General features: G+C 39.9%; 1 protein-coding gene across 2 annotated transcripts; it reads left to right on the forward strand.

Annotated features, from left to right (window-relative positions):
• The first annotated feature begins 5,072 nt into the window (after positions 1–5,072).
• LOC134539104 (protein MEMO1) lies at positions 5,073–23,230 on the forward strand. 2 transcript variants are annotated; one of them, XM_063380836.1, is made up of 8 exons: positions 5,077–5,296; positions 11,334–11,415; positions 13,581–13,649; positions 15,102–15,214; positions 16,965–17,076; positions 18,979–19,198; positions 20,022–20,126; positions 21,781–23,230. In XM_063380836.1, exons 1-8 carry the CDS (start codon positions 5,248–5,250, stop codon positions 21,919–21,921), a joined length of 891 nt encoding a protein of 296 aa, XP_063236906.1. In that variant the 5' UTR covers positions 5,077–5,247; the 3' UTR covers positions 21,922–23,230. The 2 variants fall into 2 exon arrangements, with proteins under 2 accessions (XP_063236904.1, XP_063236906.1); XM_063380834.1 differs by lacking the exon at positions 21,781–23,230 and having other exon boundaries at positions 5,073–5,296; positions 20,022–21,101.
• Positions 23,231–23,676: the final 446 nt, after the last annotated feature.

A 23,676-nucleotide genomic window follows, 5' to 3' on the forward strand; every position in this document is an offset into this window, starting at 1 on the left:
GAATCCGAGAGACAACCACCCCCCCCCCCCCCCTCCTCCATCACTCCCCAGAAAAGAGAGGTGCGTGTCGCCTGACCAATAGCGGCCTATCAATCAATGTCCCCCCCCCCCCCAACCCATCCAACAATTGCTGCCCTGCACCCACGGCATCAGTCGTGGAGCGTGACAGACTGGCCTGGACGCCGAGACGTCTAGAGACTTCTGGGGATGGGCGAGACCTGGGAAATCGGCAAGGGACACTTTTGACCAGATGGGCGTGACCAAACAGGAGGAATATGGCCACTAAAAAAAAATTGTGGTTTATAAATGCCATCATCTCAGTACAGGGAGTGTTTACTTTGCACGCATCATTTAATTTATTGCCCTTTGATGTGTGTGGCGAAGTCGTCCCACTCCATACCGCATTCGCCAATCAAGGCCCACCAGTCCTGTTCGCTCCCCTTCAGCTGGTTGCTGACACACTCTGTCCTATTCGTCCACTAAACAGCATATCTGGCCAGGCAGTTACGACATCCTCGTGAACCCCGGGTCCTTGTGCGCGTGTCCCGACGAGTGACGCGGCGGACGTTTCCGCGTGGAACGCAGTCCCCAAAGCTAATACTAAAGCACATACATGAAACCCTAACACGTTACCTATGACATTAACACTTTCCTACCGAATGTGCACGTGATGTGCGGCACTATACTGACGTCCAGCCGAAGGCCATCTAAAGCCCAACCTGCACCTGCCAGTATCCGACCCTGCTAACGGAACGCACCCCTAGCCATGGCTCACCCGAGTCAGACGAGCCTCCGATACCAAGGTAGAACCAAGGGCCGTGTCTAATTAATTAAACACCTCGACCCCCGTTCATTAACAATCTAACATAATTTTAGGGTAACTTAAAACCCCCGCCCAGGGCAAGTGCGACGCAGGAGTGCCCGCGTCACTCACATGTGAACTTAACATAATAAGTTTCTGAGTGTCTCATTTGTGGCCTTCAGCCTTAATTAATTATAGTGTTGTGTTAGCGTAAATATTACCTCCCCGTTTTTTTATGTGTAACTAGCCAATGGAGCGGTCAACAAGCGACGAACAGTCTCTGGTGTGACTCTGAACATTGAAACTTAATTTACACAAATTAATTAACTGTAATTATCTGCCAATCAGATTAATTAAGAATAATTAATGTATGAGTTTAGAGCTGCTCTCAGCTTATTATTATTAAAATAAACTCCGAATAACGGAACTTTAGCAAATTTGGTGCGAGAGAACACCGAGACCTTCCCTCGCGCCAAGGCCAGACGCCAGTACCGAGCGACTCGCGGACTGGGGTGGAGGTGTGTTCCACGGGGAGCCATCATCCTTTGTTCTGCAATGAGCAGTATTTCTGGTAATTATAAGTCATCAACCTAAACCTGTTTTATTCTTTTTACGTAAACTCCCTGTATGTCCCTGGTTGTTTACGGTGTAGGGCCTAACCCAATCGCTTAATTTTAAACTCCTCGCACGAGCCATCACGCGGGGTAGTTCACCTTACGGCACGGGCCGACTCCCGCTACCAACGAACTTTTACTCAATGTCGAGTGCATGGGCGCCGACGACAGCTACGTGTAAAAAACCTTTTATCTAAATTAACTGCGGGCTGCGACTCACACAGGTAGGCACAGATGTCACCAAATTAGCAGCTTTCGGGATTGGCCGTCTCCAATCAACTCCCCCCAACCCCTAACCACGGCGGGCGTGAAGGCTTAAACTAGGGACAGTGTGCCAGAGCCTATTTTTTAACCAAGTGTATTTGTAAGGGTAATTCCTTGTGCGCCGTGCAAGTGTAATGTAAGTGTAATTGCGACTGTAACTGTTCACCTGATTAAACGTCCAATCCGCACACTCCGTGCGCGACGTGTCATCGACAGTATAAATCTCGAGTTCGTGTTTGTTATTGTATTAAGTCTCCATACCCCATCTAGGAACCAGTGTATTATGCTGCACAGGGCCTGTGATGTGATAACAGCTAGGGACCTCTCCAACCACGAGCTGCGCCGACGGTCCTACCGGGCCACACAGGGGCAAAGCACCCACGAAACCCAAATTTGGTTAGACGCCGAGCTAGCCTGGCGCCCTCCCGGAACACAATTTCAATAAGAACCAGTTTCCCGCTAGGATACACGCCCGGTCTCGAACACGAGAACCCGGACGGCGGCAATACTATCGTGGCAGACTTTTCCGTGTTGAACAAAGTCTCTGTAGCTATATACTAAAATACATACATGAACTCCGACACTTTTCTTAAGGCGTATATGTTGTCATATTGACAACATATAACGTATCCGCATCCACGCCCGTGGGGGCCCCAGGGCGGTAGGCCTTTCGCTAAGAGCGCTGGGTTACCAAAGAAAAGGGGGGGGGGGAAACCCCTGTGACAGTCTATGTCATATTGACTATGCGCATGATGTGCATACTAGGTACCAACGTGGCGGACGTCTCCACTACATGCTTGTTTGCGTGCAAAAGTCCAGTTTCCGCATGGCATGGAGGCTGCTGGCCTTTGTGATCTCCTGACTGTGATTGATTTGTTTCCCCAGCGCCGGGCCGGAAGGCGACGTTAACTCCAGCCTAAAAGCTCAGCATGGGAAAACAGAAGTTATTAGTTTTGTGACATAGTCGCACATTCAACAATTTTTATTTATGAGAAAAGTAATTGAAAGCTGTTACAAGTTTTAGTCCCTGAAAATAAATACATAAACCTTTTTGCCTAGTTCGGCGGAAGCGTCTTTCCACACCCAGCAGAGTGATATTGCCAACGTGGCCAGTAGCAGTGATATCTTTGTAGCGTTTGCACACCGATCACATCTGCGTGCCTACGTGCGTTCGTCGACACGCTTCTGGGCAGTGTTGATGATGCATTATGGCCTGCGCGATGAGAGAAGCATCGATGGGTGGCGACACTGTTATATCGCTCTCTTTATACTTCTGTAAACATTGTTTTTGTTGGAGGTTTTCATGGCAGGTTGATTATTGTGCGTAGGTTTACTATTGCTTTCCATGAAAGGACATAACAACCAGTCATTGGCCTGCATGGGAAATGTTTTAAAAGTGTAAAATTCCCGACTCAGCAAAGATTCAAAATTTGAACCTTTAGTTGTTTGGCCTGGAGCACACTAAAATTTGACACGGTACTGCCACGGGCAGTAAACAAAACTTAGGTTCTAGTACTGTCCACCGCTGTTGACGATCTCTCTTATAACAATTTCAAACTTAAAGGGGGATTAGGCGTCACCATTTTGCAATTTCAATTAATTTGATACAACTTGCAATAAAGCTTTCTTGCTAAATAATTTTCTTTGCTATGGAATAATAGTTAGCTTTGGCTAACTGTTGAAATCAATACTCGTGAACTGGTGTGATAATTATGACATTTGTAGGCACCTGCGTGAAAAAATATGTTTTTTTTTTTCTTCACGGGTCTTACATACTAAAGCCTGTTAGTAAATATGTGGCTGCAAAAATGTATAGAGGTTTTGGGAAATATGATTAATGTATTAACATACTAAAAAGTGGTATAAATCGTTCAGTATTTATATTAAAGTAAAAAAAGTAAAACACAAAGATGGCGGGGCTATAATAGTACTCCTATGGCCGTTTTCACCAACGCCTCCTAAACACGCCCTCAGCAAAGGACTGCTTAAGTTTAGGCATTCCTTAAAGTCAATTCTCACGAAATTGGTTTTCACCATCGTCACATTCACTTATGTAGGGGTTGCTTAGTTAGGGACTGGCTTGCCATAGAGTGAGGGTTCGTACAGATATAAGTACTAATAGTTTTCAGGTTGGTACTTCGAACTTGTTGTCACTCGACATAGGACATAAGCCAATTAAATATTTTTACTAAACAGTAAACAAATATCTGAATGTTTATTAATTTCGCGGTAATTGGATGGTACGATGTTAGTGTATTTTCACGGAAAGTAGTAGCTATATGGTCGTTGCAAAGTAGTGTGAAAATGTTTGAAACAAAGAGAATGAAAATGCAAAACTTTTCTTCTGATGAGAAAATGAAGGTGTTGAGCCTAGTTGAGAGGCATAAAAATATAATAGAAAATAAGAGGACGGATGCTGTTTCGAGCAAAGAAAAGGACGCAGCATGGGAGAATTTATTCGCTATTGTAATTTTGTCTAAGTTTAAACTAAGTTTTAATAGCAGATGAAAAAAAAATATCAGTTTATTTCCTTTATCACATACAAAATTCCTTATAATAAATGTTCTTTTAAGACTTTTCAAAAGAAAAACCTTTAATTACTTCCTTATTAAATGAGTTCTTAAATAAAAGTGGAGTATGCGAACATTCTCGAATGTTTTTATATTAAAGGATTTCACATTAAGTTCACCTTAAAAATGTTCCACAACTTCAGCAATAACATTTATATCAAAAATAAAATGTACATCTTCGGCTAGTTCTTCGTATTCCTCCACGGCATCCATTTTATTTTTCTTGTTTTGTGACAGTAAGTGCCACTTAAATAGTTAGGGGCCCGATTTCCACCACTTAAACTAAGGGATGCTTAAGATTACTTAAGAGTTCCAGCCCTTAAAAGTTAGGGGACATTGGTGAAACCGGCCACTAGTGTCCAAATAATGTATTTACTTTGACATAAAACTTTTAAAATCAAACATGGCCTATTTAAATTTATCTTGCTACGTTATAATTGATGTATCGTTGAATAGGTTTTTAATAAAATTATTTTGCGAAAAATTTTTAATTGTTAAGAAATATATTACAAAAATATATAATTTTATTTTCCAGTTCTTTTTAAAAGTATTTTGTGTTCATATATTATTCTTAGGAATTTTAATTATATCTTGTCATAAATACAAAATTATTCATTCAACAAATTAAAAATCAATAAATTAAAAATGAAATGTATAGTCATTATTACTGATTATAATTGGTTTTTAAAAAAAATTAAATACATTCAATATGATTTTGTTTTTTTAACTAGATTTCTTTACTGTATTTATAGTTTCGTACTTTTGATTATTGTAAGTCTTTCTAAGTTTGTGGTTTTATTCCGTGAAAATAAAATTACCCGTAGATTACTTCGCTCTCTGTTGAGTCTCTAAAACAGCGTCTCATGTAGGTTATGGAAATGAAGCAGTGATATAAATTTTTATATAATTTAACTTAAGCTTGACGTGCGGTTGGGTTACGATTAAAGTTGAAAATAAACTCTGTAGTCACGGCTTTTATTAAAGATAATTATTTGTTATGGCTGTCCGTCGTGCTTCCCACGCAGGCAGCTGGTACTCTGATTCAGGTAAATTGTTATTTCTGTTTCACAGCTGATAGGTTTTTTCTACCTTGGCCTTTATTCCTATGTCATTTTCAATTTTTGGCTGTCGCTAAATTTATTTATGAAACGAAGTGGGTGTTTCACATTAGATCTCATAAAAATAATTCTTTATAAAGATGAACGTTTTTATTATAATAATTCGGTCGAACCTGTATTTTTTTCGTAAAGCCTAAGCTACATTTTCCAATAGCATGTAAACGGCATGTAAACATTACGCTCGAATATCACGCTCGCTCACGCTCAGCAAATAATTCGAAACCACGTTCCCACGCAACACAGCAGTCGGAAAAAATTTCAACTTTCTTCTCCTTTCATTTTTATGGAAATTTCTATTTTGAAGTCTTTCAATTTTGTCATTTATGATTATGAATCAGTTGATTACCTAATTTCAAGAATTTGAGTTTACCATTTTGTTATATCCTGCAATAACTCGTACAGAGTTGCCAAGGGAGATAGGGTGGGTTTTTACCTTGCGAAAAAACTTACAGTTTTGTGTACAAGACACTTTTATTGGTTATAACATAACAAATGAGAAACATGCAAACTTGATATTTATACGTCGCCGTTTGCTTCAAGAGATGAAGTCGGTTAACAGCAAATGGCCGATGGTGTCTGTGAACACAAATTACACACTTTTAATTCCATGCAACGAGTACCAACACAGAACGAATAATAACCTTGACAGATCTGTTTAGAGATAAAGATATCAATGGGAACAAACAATGTAACTTTTGTATTAAAATATTCTTTGAATTATTTTACTGATACTTCCAAAAACTATGTTGCAAAATTAGACTTATTACTTTACGCAAAATTACAAGAACTTTATCTTACACACAATTCAGAATATATACTTGACTTAGACTTGCACTATTAACCTACGCCGCGAGTTTGGGTCCGCCCTTTATTTATATAACAAACATTTAAATCAGACCCCTAGTGGCGTCTTCGCCTACTCTCTATTGAGGTGCGGCCAACTCGTAGTCTTTATTCCTAGTTCCGGCTTTCCGGCGTCTCAGTCTGGTCTCTATTAGTTAACTACTCTATGTACAAAGTCAATTCCGGGTAAGTTCGCCAATGCTGCCTATAAACCCTCGTCGCCATATGAGGACGACGTAGATGTCGACCTCCACTCTCGTTGCGCCGACTCGCTCCTTCGCCACTCGCTGAGCGAGTGTCCCTAATCAAAAGTCTGCTCCCGTCACTATTTACCTTCAGGGGGTATTCGCCCACCCCTGAGGACGTCAAATTCGATTAGTAGCTTTCCTCAAAATAACTCGCCGAGCGAGTTCCTACTCGCTCCTGGCGATTATTGGTGGCGAGTTTTTTTTTGTCGTTGCGTCTGAGGTTAAGTCCGTTTCTTCGTGGTATGTCGTCTGCGGCTAAGTCCCGATCCAGAGTGAAAAAGTTAAAGTTCTACTTACGGCCTTGTTGGAATTCGGCTAAGTCCCACCACTCCGGAGGTGACGGCGCGGCCGCCGCAGGCAGAGTCCGGTTGTGACCTCTGGATGCAGAGTGACTGTGTCTCGTGGCGGAGCAGCGATCCCTTCTGCCCCGGGTGCGGATTCTTTTAAGTCGGCAGCGTCGTGGTGCAGCGAAGTTGCGGACGTCATGGGCGATGGCGGCAGCGTGACGATTTGTAGTCTTCTTCGGAGCGATGGGTTAAGCCGAAGCCTCTGGCTAGTAGCCAGGCACCTTCTGCTTGCTGCTTGCTAACAAACCCGTATTTATACCCGGCGAGCCCTGAGTGACATCATCAAGTGCCAATCGGTGCTCACGGCGTTGTTGCTAAGGGCTCGGTCGCCTGTGAGCCTCGGGTCGCCTCTGCCTGTGAATCCCGGGTTTCCTGGGGCCTAGGAGTTATGCAACCTCTTAGACTCCCGTTTATTGCTGTTGTCCTGCCTTTTAGGGAATTCTCGTTAGGTAGGTATTTCCTGCCATAACAATTTATTATTAATATAATTGAATACTGCTGCAATTGGGCCAAAACTCAGTGGCAAGCATCCCCTACTTTCTTCACACACTTCTTCTCAATTGAGTTACACTTTTAGCAAACACACACTACTCATCCAATACATTTTATTCGCTTATTGTTCTCACACCATAGAATGTTTTCTCCATTCCATCTTTCTTCGCTCCTTAGACTTTCCTAGTGTTTTTACTCCTACCTACTTCTGGACTTCTCCATCGCAACTCTTCTCCCCACCTCTCCCCCTGCCTTCCCACCCCATTCAGCACTTGGGTACATCTTTACTAGACTCTCCTTCTGCCCAACGATTCTCCTCCACTTTTCCTTCACCCCTCTAGCTGCTTTCCTCTGAGGCACTACTGTATATGGGCTCCACACTGCTGCTGTGTACTCTAGCTTGGAGCTAACCATCATCGTATAGGTAAGCATGCCCAGGGCCTGTCCGCGCTTCTTAACTACCTTCTCCGCTTGCCTCCCACACCCAGATTCCATTGGGTAAATATGTAGTTGGCCGGTATTTGCGAAAAAAAATGTCAAATATCCGAAAATACTTTTATTATATGCTCTTTAACTTCCTATTTTCACTAAACCCGGCGGAGATAAGAAATTCCAAATACTTTAGGAGATATCGAATTTTTAAATTTTCACTACATATTTACCTTCCCTTGCAGCACTACCCCATCTTATCTATAGTTTGAGACCCCTATCACAACTTCCATCCAGTGGTAGACCCTCTCGGCAATAACCTGACCGCTTCGTCGTGCCCACATTATCATCTGCATGTCATTCCTTTCAACCTATTTCCAGCCTAATCAAATCCTCATGCAACCCTCCCTCCTTAGCATCCCTATACCTACATTACGAAGTCGTCAGCCAAGAGTCTCATACGCCCTTTTATGCCCTGCCCTTCTCGTTCACGATGATGGTGAAGAGTAGGGCACCGAACACACTGCCCTTTTGCACCCCTGACATGACATTGCAGGAACACCCCCCCCCCCCCCCCCCTTCAGACAGCTCATCCTCCACAAATCGCAAATCCACTCCACTGCCCTTCTGTCCATTTTGACCCCCTTCACTTTTTTCATCGTTTCCTCATGTGGGTCCCTTGGGGAAGGCTTTTTCAAAATCTATGAAACAGTTTGTCTGTCATGACTAGTAATGATTAACTACAAAGCTGGCCTCGCAAATAAATACCACGTTTAAATTAGTTTCACTGGTTAAGTATCTTTGAATTGTGCATATTAAAATAATTTCTAGTCATTCTATGCTGCTGACGTAGTGTTTTATCTATGACATATTTCATGCTGATTGGTCGCGCACAGACATTGGGCACGCTGAAAACTTTTTGTGTACACTGTTTCTGTGCGTGTGCTATTTTTCAATGTAGCAACTGCTATCTCTTTGTGTACATTCAACTTCCGCGCATGTGTGTAGTGTGCGTGCTGTTGCGAATGTAACCACGCCTCAAGTAGGAACTCTGGTGGAAGTTGCAGTGCGTAGGTGGGTTTTTTCAGGGTACTCTCTTTTCGATAAATTTATAACGTCGCAGCTTTTCTGTAGAAGAATCAATAAAATTCCGAATGTAGTTTTTCTTAACACTAATTTACTTCGAGAAGAAAGTTTGAAAATTCCTACGGGTTTCTTAGAATTTCAGTATATTATTTTTTTTTTTATATAAATTTACATTCTGTTGATCCTGAACGGGCTGTGGGGGTAAAAGTTCCGTATCATGTGTCCAAATTGATACCTTCTTGATCGTGAAGCATGATCTTATCTTGTATACATTTATTCTTTGGGACATGATTCTGCTGTTTTAATTTAGTTTGGCTAGGGATGCTTACTGGACACCTCAAAAACTTTTGATACAAAAAAGAATTATTATAGTAAGTTAAAATAGGAAAGAAAATCATTCCACAACATCAGACATACCTAATTCACTTGTATTGTGATATTCGGGATTTCAGTTTTCTCCCCGGCCGTAACGTACTCCCTGTGCAATAAGGAACCATTACCACCTGGTTATCGTTGTGTCTTCTGTAAAGAATGCATTACTCTGGGGAGGAAAGAACATCGCAAAAATGTACATTTACGTCTTTAAGGGAAACGATACACTTGATGGCTGAATTGCCTCAGTTAACTGTTTAGCTATGATCACCCCAATGGCCCGTGCATGCTCAGTGTTTGGGGGAGGGGTGAGATTTGATAGAGCTCCTGACCTGCATTTTTTTATTACTGCAATCTGGTAGACACCATTTTTGTATAGTCAAACCCCTGTTGGTTCAAGGTCACAATTAAAGAGTAACTCAAACAGTTTTAGATAAGCGTGTGCACAAGTACTGCTGTGTTGTTTTCTCCCTTGCAGGCGAAAGAATGGCTCTGTCCCCAGTTAGTAAATGGATGGTGCCCCTCCCCATTGGAATCTCTTTGTACGAGAGTGATTGAATGTCCGAGTCCCTGACCTTTGGATTGGTCGTAATGGTAGAGACGACAGAGCTCTTGTTTAGCGGGCCTCCACGTTCACCTGACCTAATGCCAAGCGATTTTTACTTTTGGGGCTTTATAAAAGATTGTGTCTACGTTCCGTCGCTATCTAATGATGTGCCAGAGTTGAGACGTAGAATTAAAGAGGCTATTGCTTCCATCACTCTGGACGTGTTAACTAAAGTGTGGGAATAATGGACTTTAGGTTGGATGTGTGCTATAAATAACTAAAGGTGCACATATTGAACCTGTTGTATTGTATTGTATTGTATTGTATTGTATTGTATATATTGTTACGATTTACCGCGGGTTCGTAAAGGATAGCCCAATTCAAGATTTTATTACACTACACAGTTTTATTTATTGCCACTACTTATGTCACAATTAATCTTATAAAATGGTGAATAATTAATCACACAAAGAAAGGTCTATTCCCCAGTCACTCGTTTCTTTCAATCCACACACCTCGCTGAGCCGCACCTCTGGCGCAACTCTCGCCGCAGCACCCCTCGTGGGTCTCCGCCGCGGGAATCCGCCACACTCCGCCGCCGCCGACACTTGCCTTCGCCGAGGATCCGCTCGACGCCTCGCTCGCAACTTCGCTCGGGACTCCGCCGCGCCCGCGACTATCGCCCGGAAACTCCGCCGCGGGAAAACTCCCGACTCCACTGAACTCACTCACTCCCTGCCCTGGAGCCTTCGTCCAAGGACTTCGCCACTCTGCCGCACCCGCGGCACTATCGCCCGGAAACTCCGCCGCGGGAGAACTCCCGACTGAACACTCCGAACTGACTCCACTTGCTCCACTGACGTCCTCTGGCATATATATAGGCCCCGGTGCAATTCCAGAACTCACGAGAGCAGCCAGGGCCAGTCGCGTTATTGCAAGCAGTCCCGACGGCAGAAATCTCTTGAAAACACGTGTCGGCGGCTGGCGTAACTCCGCAGCTATCAGGTTTCGGATGTCAAACTAACAGTGTCGTGCGGGGGTAGCGGAGGGCTGGAGGGAGATAAAGCGGCGACCCAGGTGCGCACGGCACATCTCATGTTACGGCGGCATGTGATGCAGCCCAGCTAGCTCTGCACATGCGCGTGACGTGGCCTTGCTCAAGTTCGTAACAATATTATACCTATTGTACCTATCTACATCTCCCAAGTGGCTCAACTCAAAAGCCAAGACTTTTGTTAATAATGATCTGGTTACAAAAACATAAGTACAAACTATATTTGGATTATAATATTGCATTTAAAAAAAAGTAAATATTTTTTTTTTTATGTTCTGTTGCATTACCTTAATGCTTATACTTTCGAAAATCTATGCAATTGCTTTTGCCAATGATACATCCACTTTGTTTTGTGTGTGTGCATTAATTTTTTTTTGTTATACTGGTAGTTTGTGTTTACGTGAAGTGTCTTGTCAGCCAGTTAGATTGCCAAACTGCCTAGTACTGAAAAATCGACGGTTGATTAATGACGGATGAACTGGGTGGTTTGACGACTGTCCGTAAACGTATTCACGACTCGGCACAATCTCTTATTCTTTTTTCCCAGGGAAAGAGTTGATCGGCCAACTGGACGCATGGGTGAACAACGCATGTCTCTCTCACGGGCCGGCCCGCGCCATCATAGCCCCGTGAGTACCACGCCGTCTGGTTTGGTACATTTCCAGCTGGGTACATCAAGTAACATCATTTTCGGAATCCCTGCTGTCTACGAGATGATGAAATTAATAATTCGCGGGTGCGCGGGAATAAGGGGATAAGTCAAATGTTGGCAAAAATGTTTTTTTTATGGTATCGGAACAAAGGTGAACAAGCTCTACAAAAATGTTCCAAATGGGTAAAGTCTAGCACCCTTGTGTGTTATTCTATGTCACTGAACTTTTGGAGTTACATCACAAACTGACAGTTTTCGTGCGTGAAAAAGGGGATAAGTCATTTACAACGACATTTTGACATATCCCCTTTTTCCCTGCGCACCCGCGAATTATTATCACTATAAAGCATCTCACTCTTAGATTGCAGTACAGGTTAAATGGCTTGCACTCATGCCTAAGTTGGGTTCCGCTAATTAATCATATGGTTTTTTACTGTAGAAATTTATTTCTTAAATTAATTTTTTTTTAAATCTTTTTAATGCTAAAATATAGTGTCTCTAGACAGTAGTGATATCTGAATTCATAGGGATGATTACATGGCACACACACCCCTTCGCAAGTGCAGCCACAAATAAAAGGACACATTTCTAATGAATGGATAGTGTCCGAATACTGTTACTGCCAGCTACACCCGTTGACAGTTGGTCGTACTAATGTGCACGCAGCTATTTTGAGTTGTGAATTATGAATATTCAGCTAAACGTAAATAACAACGACCAGTTAGGAAAAAAATAAATGATGTAGCTTGGATGTTATAAATGTTAGTGATCAAAATTAAAATATTGTTATGAGTCTCAAATTATATTAAAATAATTACAGTACACTCCCGATTATCCGCAAAATTAATTGGTAGGGCCACCGCGGATAGTGAAAATCACGGTTAATCCGTAAAGAGCCGAAAATGGAAAACAAAAAAGGAAACATTAATTTTAACTTAATAATCTAAAAATGTATGTACAGTAAACGTTACAATTAGCAGTAAAAATATTTTAATGATGCTAAAATTTTTGTATTTTACTGAATAATTACGCATGCCAGCCTACTGAGTGAGTGTCGAGAAGACCTGTGGCGTTTCACTGTTTACTGAACACAATACACTCGTCAGTAGAGTTCAAATTTGCTCACTTTTAATAAAATACAGATTTACATATGTGCTGTATTTTTTCGTAGCATGCGCGGATAATCCGCACCGCGGAACTTCCGCCCGCGGATAATAGGGAGTTTACTGTACTTATATTGAGCATTAGTCCCTGTCAGTTTAAATTTGTCCACTGCAATGCACTTTTAGAGCATCCCTTAGCCTAGGGATCCATTAGACTAGTATTCGGATGCAGCCAGTATTATTACAGTTACAGCTATTCTAAAAACCATAAGTGATTCAGTGCTAACTGCCAATAATTTCACACAAGAAGCAGCCTGTCACAATTTCCGGCATTCCGTTAAATGATGTGTTATGCTCTATTGGAGCCAATTATGAAATCTCGTTATGTAAAAGACCTAGGTATTTTACTTTTTTCCAAGTTATTTTTCCATCTTCACATCGAATCACTTATATCTAATTCCAGTAGACTACTCAGTCTAATTAAGTATATTACTTTCAATGCTACCCAGAAACAAATCTAGACAAAATTTTTGAAGACTACAAAAAAAAAGTGAATTGAAAGCCAAATACAAAAAAAATTATAATTCAATATTTAATTATTTATTTGTCAACACTTGTCACTATTTTGAAATCTTGGTAGTATGCATGAAAGCACAAACAAATAAACATAGAAAACATAACAAATATAGCAATGATGATAGGAAAAAAAACCAAAATAAAAACAAAACCAACATCAAAGAACACATACTGATCAAATAAAAAAATTTAAAAAATGTCTGCCAATATTTTGATTTTATTCATTCTCAATAGTTTTCTTGGTTTCAGTGGAGATGTTTATAGCTCAGTTTCTAGTGTTTTTTTTTTGCATGGCATGCAAAACCAATTATGCCCGTAAGTGTGTGGCCTTTTATTTTTGGGGTAGGGAGAGGGGGATACTAAAAACAGTTTCTGCCCTGGGAGTAGAGACTGTAAACACTGATAAAATTAAAAAAAAATAATAATAGTTTTAAGAAACATAGTAAGTGTGTGTTTGTTTCAGTCACGCAGGTTACCAGTACTGCGGTGCTTGCAGTGGGTTTGCATACCGCCAGATCAGTCCGGTTGTCGTGTGAGTAGCGAGTGGTTGTTTGTGAAGATTTATGTATAGCAGCAGGAGAGTTGGAATGAATAGCAACGTTTTTGTTTATCGGGCGGGTGAACGAGTCGGGTAGAAGTTGGTGTATCAATTTTAAAAAATTGGTACACTCGTGAATACTTTTCAATGTGTTTTATAAATATAGTATGATATAATGCTGCCTAAATACAGTACAGATGTGATATTAGTTTCCCACTTATAATAAATTATAATGTTAATACAATTTGGATAGACGGACTATTTTTATTTTATTGTCATGCCAATTTGAATTTGAACCAACAAACAGAATTTGCATTATACATAGAAGTTTAAAAATAATAATGATACCAACATAAAGAAAAAATTATTTAAATTATTTTAAGAAAAAATATTATCTTGATAATCATAAAAAATTTATTGCTGTCGCAAATAGTGAAGTACCTATAAACATTTTTTTTAATCCTCACGTAATCGCTGAATAAATGAAAAGAAATTTAAAAGTGTAGAGGGCTTACAAAAAAACTAATTTTGAAGCTGTGAGTAATAAATACAACCAATGTTACGATGGTTAATTATAATTACTGAAATTTATTCTTGGCGAAAGGGAAAAGGATTAAGTCACGGTCGATGTCGGAAAGTTTGTATGTATTTTTGAGTACCAAGGCAATTTCTGGTTGGTACATGGTGTGCTACCGTAAACATGGTTCTTACACAAGGAAGTTGGTATGTCTAACTCCACTGGAACCAGCCTACAAAATGTAAAATAGGCTCAGCGTGACATCACACATGTGGGCAAGCAGTCAATTGTTTGCTTCGTTTTTGAGCTTCGTGGCACCGAGTGATGCCGCTGTGATGGAAGCCACAACGCCCCGGGAACTGTTACGGCAGCGTGAATTTGTAGTGGCTGACCACAGTACGGCGGTCAAGGGAAAGAAATTTCTCATAAGTTGAAAATCCCCGACATAGTTTCCAGAAAATTTTCCATTACCAGCATTGATTTAAATAATTGAAGCTGAAGCTAGTTTTGATAGGTTGATATATGTTAAACAATAGTTAATTTTCTGCAGGTTGGTAAGGTACCGTTTGAACAAAAGTTTTTTTTTTTTTTGTTTCTGTCAATTGGTTTCAGGGGTCGTACCCAACTCTTAACTTTTGAGTGAGCCATTGGATGCTAAAGAAAGATAAAATTAAAGTTTTTTTAAAATTATGCTTTATTTAATTATGATTTATGAGCAGTATGTATGTGTCTGTAAGAATTGAACTAACCAAGGATTGTTATATTCGTGAGTGATGTTGTGAAGGCGAAAAAGTCCTTGATTTTTGATTGCACAAGAGGGTTACGAACCGTGGTTCTGTGTTGCGTGTAATTGTTGTTTCAGTGACCCCCAGAAAAAAAATTTACCTTGCTGCGAAGTGTTGCTGATAAAAGTGCGTGTGCTTTGGCAGGCGGCGTGTTTTCATCCTGGGACCGTCTCACCACGTGCGTCTCGCGGGCTGTGCCCTGTCTCCCGCGGTCAAGTACCAGACGCCTCTCTACGACCTAAGAGTTGACGCCCAAGGTACTTCCCTCGCCCCCAACGGGGCTGCGTCGTCACTTTACAGCGTGTTCTGTTTCTGGTGTGCTCTGCGAAAAATAATGTCAGTTGACTAGTGATCAGTTTCTCTGAATCTCGTGGCTAGCCCGAAAATTTTGTGATTCGTGATTTGGCAGGTTTCAGTTTTTAATGCGTTTATCGTTCGCTTGTTTCCCGCTCGTGGCGAAACTCAATGCAGCTAATACCCATAAATAATATTAGTGGCAAGTCAAACTCCAATATGCTTGAATCCGAATCATAAAGAGTAGTACTTTGCATTTATCCATGAAATCCAAATTTAGGTCTCGATAAAGGGTTAAAATCAGAAAGGATGAAAAAGAAATATTGAATATATATAACTTTTATGTTGCAACACTCAAAACTTTGGATGTAAATTTCAGTAATTAATTTCCCCAATCCGTACTTATTGTAATTTTATATACATGATTACATAATAAATACAATATAATAAGTACAAAGAAAACACAAGTATACCTGGAAAAATACAGAATCTCAGTTTTGAATTTTTGAATTACAAAGTTACCTCGGATGTTTTTTCTTCATATTTTCCCCCCCTAGAAAATAAAATATTGGAAATATAAAGATTTTATGGCGAAATTGGCTATCCGGAAAAAAAAGAAGTATTTGAACAGTTTCAGATGTTAAAAACTCATGCTGTTTTATTAAATGTATCTCTCAAAATGCCTCAAGAGCAACTACAGGTAATAATAATTCGTTATTTCACTTGCTGTCGCAATGGGGATTGAGTATATGTTTGTAGGGACTTGGTGTTATGTCCAGGCTGTGACGTAGCTCGTGTGCAGCAAGGCCCGTTTCCCCCGGTACAAACAAAATAGTACACGGAATTACGTCCCCTCTCAGCGGGGGTCACGCTATTATCTGAAGCCCGAAAGATAAGGCAGGCTCTTCGAAGGCGGCCCACACGCCTCAGTCCGTGTTGTTGTCTCCCCGCGTGGTCACCAGCACTGAAGAATCCGATGTGTTTATTCAATACTTTCATTGATGTTGAACATTACATGGGAGGAGAAATGAAGATAAAGTTATAGTGCGAGTCCCTTTAAGTGCTTTCGGGCATCTCTACTGGAATGTTTTATGTTTGACAATTATTCTGGAAAAAACATGTTTTGGCAGTTATACTCTCCTAAAAAAAAAGTACAGTGTAAAAACGGGGGCGCACCACAACGCCGAAATACCATAACGCCGAACGTACAATAATGCCGAAAACCAAAACGCCGAATGGCAAATTGACTACAACACAGGCAGCTAGAAAACTGCTGTGTACCACAACGCCCAATTACCACAACGCCGAAATACATTAACGCCGAAAAATGTCATTGCAGGACTGCCACAAAGGTTAGGTTAGATTAGGTTAGGCTAGCCTAGGTTAGGTTGGGTTATGGTATTTCGGCGTTAAGATACATTTAAGAAACACACACAAATTCATTCAGTTGTTTTTCATTTTGCTCCTGTGGCCCCCCCCCCCCTCCCCGCAGCAACATTTTTTGGCGTTACTGTATTTCGGCATTGTGGTACACAGCAGTTTTCTAGCTGTCGGCGTTGCGGTCAATTTGGCATTCGGCGTTGTGGTAACGACCCTGTAAAAACTATGAACGGAACAGAACTACACACCCGCCCTCGGCGTATTCTCGAATGTTTCTTTTGTAACCGGACACGGCTCTGCTAACGGTTCTCGACACTTCGTGTGGTGTTGCAGTGTACAAGGAGCTGGACTCGACCGGCCAGTTCGAGTGGATGAACCTCTCGATCGACGAGGACGAGCACAGCATAGAGATGCACCTCCCTTTCATCGCGAGGGTCATGGAGGAGTGAGTATTCACGCAGTGCCAGGCCTGTCTGTGCGAACATCAGATTTTGACGTGACAACGTCTAATAAATCGATGAACGCCGGCTGCACGCACAAAGATGTGTCCCGTTACGCTGTGTCCCGTTACACTAATTGTACGCTTGCGCCGCATCTATCTCTCTTCCACTCGATTGGAACAAACATCGATTTGACTTTTAGGCACATTAAACTTGAAACACTCCCATTCGTTTCCTACTTTTCTTATCATCGTCCTATCCTTAACAGAATAACACAGATTGGAAGAAGTTAAATAGCAAACATGTATAAAAGTTATAGTTAAAATAATCTCTTTGTTAAAGTAATTAACATATTTGAATTAATGAGTGCAAATAAAAGTAAATTTATCAATCAAATTGAAGATTTTGTTTCACTCCTTCTTTGTATCCATAACATAAACTCTGTGAAGTTTATATTGTGCCATTTAATAAATCAAAACTGGAATGTGTACTTTTATAATTATACAGCAATGTCTCTTAACCTCACTTACAATTATATTACACAAATTGATATGACACTACTTCACTACACTTTATTCGCAGAGGAACAAATAGTATATGTTATTTTAAAGTCTAAGTATTTAAAATCAAATACCAATAATATATATTCAATTTGATTTTGCATTTTTGAATATTTGCTCAGGCCTAATTGTAACACTGGCTGAGTGGGTGGTAATTTTGATTAATTGGCATATTTCATAGCCCTTTAATCATTTTTTTTTTTTTTAACTTTAATGAGAGTGAATGTTTCTAACTAAATTTTAATAGTTTTCTCTTGATAGTCCTGTCTGAAAGAGAAGCTAAGTTATGTTGAAAAAAATGTTTCAGAGCTATAAGTTTCAATATTTTATTTTGAATCAATTAAATATTTATCTCTGTCAGATGAATTGATAAAATCGCAAATAAATTACTGAACAGTAGTCTAATTTAGATCAAATTTTTTAAAAATAAACAGAGCATGGAGTCATGAATTAGCGAGTAACCATGGTAGCCTACTCTTAGTCCAGCAAAAAAAAAAATTATAATCACTATTTGCATTACTTTACAAACAGTAGGTAACATGTAGAGTATATTTGAGTGCAGAAATTAAAAGTAAACCTTTTCCTATGCTTATGTAGTGAAGCTTCATAATTTTTGCAATAAAACGAAAATAATTATTTGAAAAATGCAAGAACCAAAGCTTGATAATAAATCTTGAGTCTAAATCTTGATCACTTAAATGTGGAACTTGGCCACGTTGTAACATTGCAAGACCCCTGCCCTCCTAGCTAAACATTTTTCTTTTTAAACTATTTTTATGAATGTAAATATTTCTTAAAAAGTCTTTCTAATGATATTTTGCCGTTTTTATGTATTTAAGGGTTGATATTTCACTTGCTGAGTGTTTTAAGGATGTACCTTGTATTCTAACAGACATTTTCAATCATTACTATTTTTTATGTAATTATTCACAAATAAGTCACTGTACTAGATTTTTGCCTGTTTTGGCCTACTTTTTTAGGTTTTTCTAAATAAGTTTAATTTTGTAAAGTAATTTGTATTATGATTGCTGGTTTGCGGCGGCTGTGTTTTCGCCAGGTGCGATAGTGGTTGAGGCCTCACAGATTTAGGGTTTTCCAGTACAAGGTTACTGAAGAACTTAAGCTGCGTTTGTTTACGTTAATTTTCAGCGCCCGAGCTGCGAGCATTTTTCGACAGGCGGGTACATGTGTTGGAATGAGAGAGTAAAACATTGAAAGTGATGGGATGCGTTTGTTTCGTCTTTCGGACAATAAAACACAAATTGAAAAGTAAGAAAATCTTTTTTATTTCATATAACGAACTGTAACAACGTGAGTATGTGTATTATTTTTTTTTTTTTTGTGCAGCTACAAGGACTCGTTCACCATCGTCCCGGTGCTGGTGGGCTCGCTCGGCCCCGACAAGGAGTCCGCGTACGGCCGGATATTCGCCCGCTACCTGGCCGACCCGCAGAACCTCTTCGTGATCTCGTCCGACTTCTGCCACTGGGGCCACCGGTTCCGCTACACGTTCTACGACCGCAGCTGGGGCGAGATCTACCAGTCCATCCAGGTGCTCGACAGAACGGTGAGTGCTCCGATCCCGAACACACCCGCCGGTGCGACCTTTTCGTTTTCAACCCTTTCACTTTGTCCCTCTGTACCGGGCTGTTCGAAGCATATGTGCCGTGCAAATAATTTGGGACTCCCTTTAAGCTTCGCATAATCATGTTTGTGTCTCACATTCACATCCGAACCACACCAGAATTTTTCTTGAGCCACTACGCCTACACCGGTTCTTACATTTCTGTCAGTTAAGCTTGCTTTAACCCTTTGAGGCACACAGAAATTGAAAAATAAGTTAGAATCTATTGTGTAGCTTTTAGCAGACGTGGCAGAAGGAAAAATCAAAGCGGCAAATGTTGCTTGTTGTTGTTATGATGGCCAGATAGCAGCACAAGGCCTACGCGAGGTAGTATTTCAGCTATACCACTGAAACATTGCGAATGGTAACATTTTTTTCAAAGTGGCATCATAGAAATACCACTATAAAACAAAGGGTTAAGCTTTGCATAATCATGTTTGTGTCTCACGTTCACATCCGAACCACACCAGAATTTTTCCTGAGCCGCTACGCCTACACCTTTTCTTACATTTCTTGTCAGTTAAGCCTGCTTTAAAATGACCAGACACTTTTTTTTTCTTAGTCTATCGTCGTCATCATCGTCCCTGGATGCTGTACCTGCCGCTCAAAAATTTACTAATAATTCATTTTTTTGCTGTTTATAAATCGTAAGTCACGACCATGGTTGCTATAATTATAAACAACTTGATACTTTTTCCGGAAAAAAAACTAACATCTCTAGGGCTGTGTAGGTTTATTAAAGTAATTAGTGCATCACTCTTTTCAGGGAATGGACATAATTGAATCTATGAACCCAACTGCCTTCACCGAGTATCTGAAAAAGTTTGGAAATACAATTTGTGGAAGACATCCTATTGGTGTTTTGCTTCAGGTGAGTGAAATTATGTATACTCATTTTTTGTTAGGTAGGGTTTTGTGGAAGTTGCATTGTACGGGCAAGAATCAGAATCAGAATCAGCGCGGAACAGTAGGGAAACAGGATGTATGTCAGCATGGAACAGCACTTTCCATTTTTGTGTATTTTACTCATACTACATAACGGTAATGGAGTCTATTGTAACCCATAAGAAAAGTCATAGAACTATTTGGTGGAAAAGAATGGAGTGTAATCAGCTATGATGTAAGAGATGTAATGAAAAGATATTATTTAAATCTAAACAGTTCTCAAAATACAAAACAAACATTATACCCAGTTTTATCGCATAACCGTTGCACCGATATTTTAGGGCGTCAAAATTTGGATTAAAAAAAACCTTGCATAAACATTGCATGATGTTTTTGGTCCTGGTATTTGACTCCGAGCGCTTTGTGTCGTTATTCTTTCCGTATACAGCTATGTATTTTAAAGTAGAAATCTAATATTTATTCGGATATTACCACTTAGTTAATTAACGGAAATACAAAGTTCTCTGATGTGTAAATTTTCTTTTAAAGACGTTCTTAATCATCATAACCTTTATTTGTTCGTCTGCGTCGCCGCGGTGTACCGCTTATAAAAATGTAGCCGGCGCTAGTTGGCATCATTCATGTTTGGTTATTTTGCTTTCCATAGAGCATGCACACGTAGTCGAATATCGATATTGATATCTCGCCGTTTACATGCAACAAACACTCTTTGTCGAGTGCCGAGTTAACTACATTTGATGGCCCACATTCTTTCGTGGTAAGTGTGTACATACTCACATTTGGGTCACAGATTTTGTTTTTCTATTTAAAGTTGAAATGTTTTTATTGCATAACTTATTAATTTAAATTGTTTGGCATGCTTTTGTATACTCTACTTTTTAAATAAACGTACTTTTCATAAATGGCTTTTAGTTTTATGAATAACATTACCAAAAAAAATTTTTTTTTTTCCGCATAAAAGTCATACTCCTACTTTTCAAACTTGATTTTAGTATAAAATGTGCGACGATTATGCGATAAAACACAGTACTATTGAGCAACCTAATATGACTTCTGAATATTAGAAAATACAACTTGAAGCACAATATGAGTAGCGAAGCAACTGAAGGCCGGCAGTCTCTGCCTATGATGGACTGACAAAAATAATATCCCATAATAAACAGCTTTAAAAAATTTTCTTTACAAATACATAATAATTGGGGACTTTGTCCATGGCTTCCTCTCATTGGCCAATTTTAGTTCATAATTTGTGCCTTCTGATAGGCTGCAAAAATCTGCCGAAGGTAGATATTACTCAGCGCAAAGTCTTTTCCGCGGCTTTGGGATATCACCTCTACCTCATATCATACACGTAGCATGGAAAGCAATCAAAGACTAGAAACGGAAATTCTAAATATATATTTGTACATCAAGCAGGTCAAATAAAATGTTACGTTGTTAAAACTTCTTCCTTGTATGAGAGCAGAGGTTATGCGACGTTTTTTTATTGTAGGTGTCTTGTCATGTTTCGTGTTTTTTTTTACGTGCAGTGTCAGTCAGTTAGTTATGGTCCTGTGACTTGTTTGGCTTGGAAAATAAAATGCTTTGTCGGTGCGCGCTACGTGTGTTTTCTCCCCCAGGCTATCCACAGTCTCCAGCTGTCTGGCACGAACGGACACAAGATGTGCCTGAAGTTCCTGAAGTACGCCCAGTCTAGCCAGTGCTGCTCGATGAACGATTCGTCGGTGAGCTACGCGGCCGCGGCCCTCACGTTCGAATAACGAGCGGCCTCCTCCCCCCGCCCACCCCCGCACTGCCCCTAGGAGCTCCGACATTCTGACCCCTCGCCGCGGCCCCGGGAGACCTTGATCTCGTCGGCACTTCGAGTGGCCTACGCCTTCGTCCCGGGCGCCCGCACAGGGGAAAAACACGAGAAGAAAAAAAGACTTTGTTTCCGGCACGTGCCAGTGCGGTTACGATTGGAGACCCGTGAATTTCGCGGGTTCATTTCGTGCTACGTTGCAATTCGAATAATTATACCTCGGTGCTGCTTCTGTCATTGGTTCTCTGTTAATCTGGAGGACTGTAGGGCCAATCAGAGACCCATCGCTCGTAGAAGTGCCGAATCGCAGGCCACCCGGTCGAGACGACTCACAAGTCAGCAGCCAATGAACAGGTGTGGCATTTGCCCGAGTGTGTAGAGGATATCGGAGTCTATTCCTGGAGGTCATTGAATCCGCGAAATTCACGGGTCTCTAGTTATGATTTAGGGTACAGGTCTCTTATTTTTCGTTTCGTTCTGCGTGTAGCTTTTGTTCCGCACATGGGGAAAAAAAAGGATCTTGTCGTCATTTTTTTGTGGCAGCATCTTCATTCACACCTTTGCAGAGAATTTGATCATTTTAATGCAACACACTTCCCCCCCCCCCCCCCCCCTTCTCTCTCTCTCTCTCGCGACAGTCCGATCCATTGCGTTGCGATTTGCTGATGAATAGAATTTCAAATGCTTAAATTGACTGTCGACATTAATTTTTGAGGCGGGGGATGATCTCACAAGTACAATATTTTATCAAATGTTTTGGTTATATTACTTGAATAATCCATCAAGGTGGAAAATTTAAGCTTTTGCAAGTTACAAAATAACAGTAAATGAAAAACAGGTTGTGATCAGTTGGCAACATTATAAAGAATGATAAGGTATTATTTTGGTATTTTCTAAGTGAACATAACCCACATCATGCAAGGAAATGTGTATCATGATTGAAAAGTGATTGCTTCAGAATTAAATTATTTATGAATTAATACATATTCTTGGACATACAGTGCAATAAAGGGCTAAGTAATGACACTAGAATTTTTATATTATAGTATAGTACTACATACAATACAACTAGTATTGTCTTCAGGATAAAATTTCAATTTTCAGTTTGTGTCTATATATTTTAAATAGTTTAAGATAGTGCTCATTTTCTCTATAACCCATGCCAATATATTATCGAGTTTTCGTTTAGGCTTCTCATTACCAAAACATTTCTATCTAAACCATATTAAAATATTTTTGCTCTACTCATTACATTGATAAGAATAAAACTGTAAAATATATATATTTTTTATTTTAGCATGTATTTTTTTCTACAGTCTTAATATATATATTCTCTGAAATCTAAAATATATTTTCTCAAATTTGAGTTAATATTTATTGATTGAGATATCTTTGTATAGAAATTGTCTTCATATTGAGAAGTATTTACATTTAAGATGTCTTCATGCAGAAGATTATTTAATGAAGGTAGTTTTTTATGTATTGTGGGTTTGAAAACTATTATTATTATTATTATTATTATTAAATGATAAATAGATAGAGACAAGGTTTGATGTTTTTTATTTTTAGTCAAATTTCATTTGTAAAAATAAAGATTTCAGTGTTATTGTTTTTATTTTTATAAAAGCTGTTTTGTAATACATATTACACCAAAATAGTGGTTAAAAGGTTTGTGCTGAATTTTTACGATACAATAAATTGTAATAAATTGGTT

The sequence above is a fragment of the Bacillus rossius genome, chromosome 14 (assembly GCF_032445375.1).
Source record: "Bacillus rossius redtenbacheri isolate Brsri chromosome 14, Brsri_v3, whole genome shotgun sequence".
Lineage (NCBI taxonomy): Eukaryota > Metazoa > Arthropoda > Insecta > Phasmatodea > Bacillidae > Bacillus > Bacillus rossius.